Genomic DNA, 8,715 nt, shown 5'->3' with positions numbered 1-8,715 from the left:
ATAATAAGGGCAATGCCAATATAAATTAATTCAATTAATTTATCCTTGGGCTTGTCCATCCAATGGATCCCTCTCATATATAAGTGATCCAATTACTTATGAAATTAACTCCCAATTAATTCCTCGTCCCTTCTCGGTGATTTGTGTGTGACTCTTTAGATTCACATTTCAACTAGACTTAGGCTAGTGTCCAACATTATTATTAATTAAATCCAATTTAATTAATAATTTTTTATCAACCTTTGATCAAGAAAGCCTGTCACCATGGGTGACATTCTAGTAACGGTCCATGGCACTAGAGACTAGGCTAAAATTCATGTAAACTATTAGGGCCCGTTTGGTTATGTTTTCATTTTCATTTTCAGTTTCCAAGTTTTGAAAATGGGTGGAAATGCTTTATTGGTTTTTGTGCGAAAACTGAGAATATGTTTGGTTTAGTTGTTTCCAAATGTAGGTATATAGGTGTAAGAATGTTGAAAATAGGTATATGTACTTTTGATGTGACAGAAATTAGTTATGAGGGTTGACCTAATTGATTGAATATTTGTTTCCTTTTTATATTATTTTAATTCTATTTATATTATTTTTAATTCTGACTATTATTTAATCAATTTGAACAGAAAAATAAAGAGTAAATTAATTATCATGAATAATGAACTAAATAATTATAAAATAAATTAATAGTCCAGAAAGAATAGACCAATTTCATTGGTGCAAATAAATCCAAAAATAAAGATGAAAAACAAAAGAATCAATTGAACAAAAAACAAATCAAAAATTGTAAAAATATTTTATTAGATATTTAAATCATAGGAGTGATTGACTGTGAAACGAAAAAAATTGAAAGGGATGTAATTACAATATGACAAACTTTAGAGAATTGAAAGTATTGTTCAGTGTCAAGATGAGTTATATTATAATTTATTTAGTTCTATTAATTAGTAATAAAAAAAATTATAGTTGTTCGTTAGTTATCCATATTTCATATTAATAATTGCATATATTGATTGTTGATTATTGAAATTTATAATGTAATAATAATCAATCACTAAAAAAAAATATTAATTAAATTAGCAAAACACATTTCACCATATTAAGGTAAATACTTGTATATATTATGCTATTTTTTTTTTAATTTAGAAAACCGAACATGAATTTTCATGACATCATCATCCTTGATGATCCAAAAAGAAAAAGAGACCAACATGGAAATATGAGCGTGAAAAGAAAATTTAATAATAAAGCCAAACGTAATTACGTTGAATTCTCAAGAAAGAATATCACAATATTGTCTGAGTTTTGAATATTCCATGTTTTAAAGCAAATAACAAAATATATAAACAATAGAATGCATGTAAAAGTAGAAGATGTATATTATTATAATAAATATATTTTTTATAAATCTAAAAAAAATGTGAACGGGATTAAGTTGAAGATGTATATTATTATAATAAAATATATTTTTTATGTTAATAGAAAAAAGACGTGAATGGGACTAAATATATTTTTCATAATTACAAGATTCATGTAAAAGACAAACAAATTTTATTATTAGACAGTGAGTAAGAAATAGAGATTATAACATAACTTGGCATTGTTATATTATTAATTCAACAATTAATTCAACAATGTTTGAGAATATATATATATTGCTTGTGAATGGGAGAGGAGAATAGCAAATATGAAGACTATTACGTGCAAAGCTTTCATGGATTAAGCATCAATGGCTTACATAAAAAACAATCTTCAAATTAAAAAAAAATTTACAATCATTTTCCTTTACTAGGGGGTTCCTCCGGCGGCGCCGCATTGGATGAGCTTGCACCATCGTCTTTTAGCACCTTTGGGACGTTTAAGTCCGTGCCATTTTCGTCGTCCGAGCTCGACGATAGATCAATGAAAATTGGATAAAAAATGACGGTAGCAGGCTCGTCATGTTGAAAGAAGGCAGCCATATTTGGAATCTCCGGGAGAAGAACATCATCGTCATCTTCTTCCTCCTCGTCGGGTACTGGAATGTTGAAGTACTCATCCTCATCGAAGAGCTCGCACAGCTCTTCCCACTTTGGCTCGTATGCATTTTGGTAACATCGAGCCATTAGATTCTCCTATTCATTAGCATACAGAAAATTATTTCAATTTGTATTGTTAAAAAAAAAAAAAAGTTTGCAATATCCAAACATAAAAAAGTTTGGAACATACCCGGGCAATGGCATTCCACACTTGGTTGTCCGCCGTTAGTCCCTTTTATTGTGGTTCCATGTAACGCCCGGGTGATTTCCCACCCATTGAAACGTATAAAAGTGATCTCGCAGTTGGTCGACCCTTCTATACGCCCAAGCGTAACTTATTTGCGTGTGGAAATCCCTATTCACGTCGAGTATGACGGAATGGATGGCTTGCATGGTGCGTTGGTTTCGGCGCCATATACCGAGCCATTTGCAATATATGAGAGATTGGACGAATACGTTCTCCATCTCCCTTGTCCACCATTCACGATAAAAAGCGACATCTTGAAATATATAACCGGATACCACCATGTTTACGATTTTATGAAGAAAAAGAAAAATTTTAATAAAATTTTGCTCAAAGCAGTAGATAATTTGCTGTGATTATAGCCGAAGAAGGTAGTTTCAAATGGTGCACGAATAATATTTGATTTGATTATATAGGCAAAGTGTTAAATTGGAAGGTTGCATGGGAATTACACTAAAAAATAGGGACATATTAGTAAAATTTGATGCAAAATACATCATTACTAAAACAATTTGCTGCAAATTTCTTGGAGAACTCATTGCTTCCTTCCACAAGCAATTGACATTTGATTTGATGTGTATTTAATTTATATAAAATTATAATTTATTGTAATAATGAATATCATTTTTACATTTATGTATTTTAATACAAACAACATTTGCCTTATTACTTATTTGCATTTATATAAATTTGTTTTGGTAATAATCAATATCATTTTTATATTTATATATTTTAATACAAACAACATTTGCCTTATTTTTCATTATTCTGCACCGTTTTCATTATATAAAAAAACTTATGTATATTTAATAAAAATTGATGCAAAATACATCATTAATGAGCAAAACAATTTGCAGCAAATTTCTTGGAGAACTCATTTCCTTCCACAAGAAATTGACATTTGATTTGATGTGTATTTAATTTATATAAAATTACAATTTATTGTAATAATGAATATCATTTTTATATTTATATATTTTAATACAAACAACATTTGCCTTATTACTTATTTGCATTTATATAAATTTTTTTTGTAATGATCAATATCATTTTTATATTTATATATTTTAATACAAACAACATTTGCCTTATTTTTCATTATTCTGCACCGTTTCCATTATATAAAAAAAGTTATGTATATTTAATAAAAATTGATGCAAAATACATCATTAATGAGCAAACCAATTTGCTGCAAATTTCTTGGAGAACTCATTTCCTTCCACAAGAAATTGACATTTGATTTGATGTGTATTTAATTTATATAAAATTATAAATTATTGTAATAATGAATATCATTTTTACCTTTATATATTTTAATACAAATAACATTTGCCTTATTACTTATTTGCATTTATATAAAATTAAATTTTTTGTAATAATCAATATCATTTTTATATTTATATATTTTAATACAAAATTTATATATTATTCTGCACCGTATTCATTATATAAAAAAAAGTGATGAGTAATTTGCTGCAAATTTCTTGGACAACTCATTGCTTCCTTCCACAAGCAAAGTCATTTGACATTTGATTTGATGTCTATTAATTTACATAAAATTCAGGTTTTATAATAATGCAACTCATTTTTGGATTAAATATATTTAATACAAACAATACGTTATATTTTTATACCGTATTGATTACATTTATATTGATTATATTTTGATTATTGTTATTTATATATTTCGAAATTATATTTCATTATTTATTTAATATATATATATGTATATAGATAGATAGATATAGGTGGAGACATATATATATGTATAGACGTATTAATAAAATATTTGAACTGTCAACTTTAAGCATTCGCAAATACAATAATTCAATCAGTATTGTCGTTACCGGTCTCTCGATCATTTCACAAATGGCCGGCCATTGCATTGCGGAATGCCGCTTGCGTATCAATATCTTATTACGATTGTTGAGGCAAACGACGAAACTGATCGTTTGCTTCATTGTCAGGATCGTCAAACTCTCCCCATTCCCCACGTTCAAAAAATTGGTCATCTATGCCAAATATCCGTATGAAGTTGTGGATCACACAAGATGCGATGGCAAGATCTAGTTGACGATCTAAGCTGTATGGCGGCATAGGTCCTTTCAGAATTGGGAATCTGTTCTTTAGCACACCAAACGCCCGCTCGATGACATTACGCAACTGTGAGTGATGTTGATTAAATAACTCTTTTGGTGAATGAGCTTGCCGGTTTGTTACCTCTAAAGGAGTTGATATGATAACGATCTTGATGGTACGGCGCCAAGAATCCAGAAAAATTGGGATAAGCGGAATCCACTAAGTAATATTTACTTGAAACAACATGAGATATTTATCAATTAAGGCTGTCAAATTAGCGGTTCCACAAGCACTAATGTAAATGTAATACCATCTGGTGGCCAAGGAAAATTCAGATCATTATTTAGGCAGTCCATGAAGACATGGGCATCATTTGCGCTACCCTCCCATCCAGCCATGACATACGTGAACATCAAGTCAAAATCACAAACAGCCATAACATTTTGTGATATATCACCATGACGTGAACGGTATGCATTTTGCCTCGACACCGGAACACTTGCTGCTATAAGTGTTCCGTCAATTGCGCCGACACAATCCTAATAACAATTAATTTCAAATGTTATCAGAAGGAAAATGCAATATATATTACATTAAAATAATTTCGGTGAAAAATAAAATAATTTCGATAATTAATAATACTTTCGGTCAAAAATAAATAATTTCAGTGAAAATAAAAATAATTTCGGTCAAGAAATAAATAATTTCGAAGAAAAAATGAATGCAATATAAATTACCTTAAAATATGGAAAGAAGTGTGTATTGTTAAGGATTCTGGGATGTATATGATTGAAATTTGGAGGACAAATCAGTTCCGGTGCAAGAAGTTTCAGAGCTCGCGAAACCCTTTTCATATGCCTAGAGATGGTCTCCAAGGAGTGCTGGAACCGCTCGCAGCTCGTTCTCTGGCGCTCGCTTAAACCAACGGTTTGTAAGAAAATGGCGACTGATTCCATGAAAGAGACACGCGTCCATTGCGAGTCCATTAAAACACCTTTCTCTTTTAGGAACAGGCATAAATTCTGGAAAGTATCTTTGTTCATACATAACATACTATAGATTCAATTCGGGTGACCGGACAGAAGCACGCTCAGCCAATTAGAGCCTTGCAGAATTGAATTATGTTGTGGTTGTTTCGAACACAGAATTGAAGTGCTTAACAATTCATGAATTAACCTGAGGTTGTTTTCATCATCCGAGGAAATATCAGAAAAACTACTAGACTTGATTCATCCATCTATCTATTTCTTCTCAAATTGGTTGGTGATATATTTGTAATCTAATGCAAGTATGCAAAAGACACAAGGCAGAGTACTCTTTTATAATTGGCCAATTGTGTATCAACCCCCATTATTTGACAAGAAAGGGGGTTGGTGACATAAATGTCAAGAAAAGGGGTTGGTGACATAAATGACAAGAAAGGGGGTTGGTGACAAAATTGACAACAAAGTGGGTTGGTGACAAAATGACAACTAAGAGGATTTGGTGACTTTTAAAGGACGGGGGTTTGGTGAAATGCTATTACATCTATTGTAAGGAAATGAGGTGAGTAAAGTGAATAATTAATTGAATTGTTTTTAATATAATAATTGTAACACAAAATTGTGATTCTCATTAAATTATAAGCAAACGATGTGTGTAAAACGAATAAAAAATATTTTTAATTATATATAGGATTTCTGGTCAAAATTGTCAAGACTTTACTACTTCATTATTCTAGATTGTTTTAGTTTATATATTTCCGAAAATTACTTGGACAATTCTAATTGGAAAGATTTTAAAAGCATTCTACTCTAATTTCAATTTGTAGTTTATTGGATACTAATAATATGTTTTCATTTTCTTATGTAAGATTATTTTTAATAAAATTGGATTCAAACAGCTTCTATTCAATTATAGTGAAATTCAGATGTGTAATAAAAGGCTTCTAACTAATGTGATAAATACAAAATGCTACAAAAGAAATGACAATCATTTTTTTTACCCAGCTAAATATTTCATATTCAACTTAGTTCAATAATTATACCTAATTTTTTTAAAATCTTGTAGCTATTAAAATTAACGACGTCAGTAAAATGCTGAATTACTATCACGCAAGTATATAAAAATGATGTAAAGAAAAACAACTACAGCTAACATCACGCAAGCACGCTTGTCTTCAAATTCATGCAACCCCTATAACAATAAAAAAAATTGTTCACTTTCTCAAACTTTCAACCCAAGCACGCTTGTCCTCATCACTCATCAGAAGAAACATTTGACGCCTCACCTTCAACACAAACTGATCTTGCGCTGTAAAGAATAAATACCACAGTAGTCCCTCCGTTTTAGACAGTGCAGCCATGCAGTCTTCAATATTATCGTTCGAAATATTTGCCAGCCTCCGAGTTTTGGCTTCACTGCAAGCGGTTATGGCATCAATGCATTTATCAACTCGCTTCAAACGATCACTTTGCCCCCCTTTTCGCTGCCGACCTCTTGTTGCTGTTGGAATTTGCTTGGGCTCGGATGCGAGTGGATTACCAGTAGCCATTGCAGGATAGCTTACATCAATGTCATCATTGTCATTATTGGAGACAGGAGGCATGGTAGAAGAACGGGCATGGCTACTAGTGGCCACAGAAGATGAGAACATCTCAGTACATAAATCGAAATGAGGAAGACCCTTCTTTTTCAAGTCAGACTCTCTCGGATTTACCTGCATAATCAGTCACACTTTAATTAATTGACGTATGTCAAGAAATGATGAATAGATTTATCAACATAATAGGAGAAATGTAAAACAATTACCGCGATCCATTCAGCCCAACGATCCTCTGATGCAGTCACGGTGCATGTTGTTGGGTCCCAACCAAAACCAGTCCGTTTGTACACCAAATCGAAAAACTTACGCCAAAGCATTCGAAGCCTGTTAGCCTTACCTTTAAGCTGCGCAACTGTGTATTGTGTGTTATTACGTTGGGACAATTCAATCCCGATCTCACGCCAAATTTGCTCACTAAATGTTTATGAGAGAAGGTGTCCTTTCTTGTAATGCTCATACATTAATTCAATGAGCAGAGACACCTGTGGCATATCCTACCAAGCATCGTCAGCCCCTGACTTTGGATCCGAAGACGTATTACATGCCTCCTTCCCCTTTGGACTCATCTACCATGTAAGTTAAAGTCACGACGTAAGTAAAAATATCTAAAGTATTAATCATAACTCATAACTTCACATTTGTAAACTCATATCTAAAGTCACGACGTAAGTAAAAATATCTAAAGTATCAATCTAATTACACATAAACTTCATATAATTTGAGAATATATTATATTACATCTAGTCTGGCACGACAATTACATGATTGATTATCAAATAATTGATTATGAAAGATGTGTATTTAATTGTAAGCTAAATTCCAAAACTAACATCCTTCTTATGTCAAGAATTCTACCAAGTATTAAATCAAAACATAATTAGTGAAGTATTAAAAATCAAAAAAGGAGTGATTTTCATGAAAATAAAATTATAGTTAAGATGAGCTTCATTAAGTGATGAGCAGGTCGAAAATGTCTATTTCATAGAACAATTAATTCACAGCCAAGTACCATTCTCAGAGATGTCTAATCTCTACTAGTTGATACAATCCTCTAGTGCACCTGGACCTAAACAATAATTTGGACATTTTTTGTTCAAAACTAAAGCAGTTGTTACGGCAGGAAGCAGTGTTTCATCCATTTTCTAATTTATGGGGGGGTTTGTAAGCTCTTTGTTGTTTTACCCTAGTCGTGCTAGTTTTAATCGTCTGTTTTCTCATGGATCAGGTCCAGAATTACAGCCCTACCCCATCGATCAACAACAACATCAATGTGAGTTGCTATTTATTCTTAGTTTGTACATTATTGGTGTGCTGTTTGATGGTTGTGCAACTTTGCATGAAATTGGAATGGAGGACGTTTGAACTTGATGGTTGTGCAACTTTGCATGAAATTGGAATGGAGGACGTTTGAACCATGATTTCCAATAACATTTGACAGACTATATGCATCTGTGGAACACCCCCTGCCCCTCTCTCGTCCTTCCTAATTTTTTACTTGTAGAGAATATGCTATTAATCTATGGTCTTAATGTTATCTAAATGTGATTTTGGTATAACTTAATTCACAAAATAATCACGAGAAAAGGGGCGAAAGGGTATAAGAAATTGCATTTATTTACCAACAAAAAAAAAATTACAAGTCTGCTTAATCGCAGCCGAAAACAGGCACTAATCTGCTACATGAAGTTTGGGCTTCAGCTGAACACTACTAATGGAGAAGAAAATTCCTATCAGCTTCTTTCACTACTGCAGATTTCATATTTTTGTTTCTACACTGAAGAAAACAGCATAAACAG

General features: G+C 31.9%; 1 protein-coding gene across 1 annotated transcript; it reads right to left on the bottom strand.

Moving 5' to 3' along the window:
• Window positions 4,032-5,609, bottom strand: LOC110012603. The gene is made up of 2 exons (XM_020696923.1): window positions 5,073-5,609; window positions 4,032-4,874 (listed from the first exon to the last, which is right to left on the bottom strand). The coding sequence occupies exons 1-2, from the start codon at window positions 5,385-5,387 to the stop codon at window positions 4,605-4,607; spliced, it is 585 nt and encodes a 194-aa protein (XP_020552582.1). The 5' UTR covers window positions 5,388-5,609; the 3' UTR covers window positions 4,032-4,604.

Source organism: Sesamum indicum, linkage group LG9 (assembly GCF_000512975.1).
Source record: "Sesamum indicum cultivar Zhongzhi No. 13 linkage group LG9, S_indicum_v1.0, whole genome shotgun sequence".
In the NCBI taxonomy this organism is placed as follows: domain Eukaryota; kingdom Viridiplantae; phylum Streptophyta; class Magnoliopsida; order Lamiales; family Pedaliaceae; genus Sesamum; species Sesamum indicum.
Note: the sequence above shows the minus strand (reverse complement) of the source record. Positions and strands in the feature narration are given on the sequence as shown.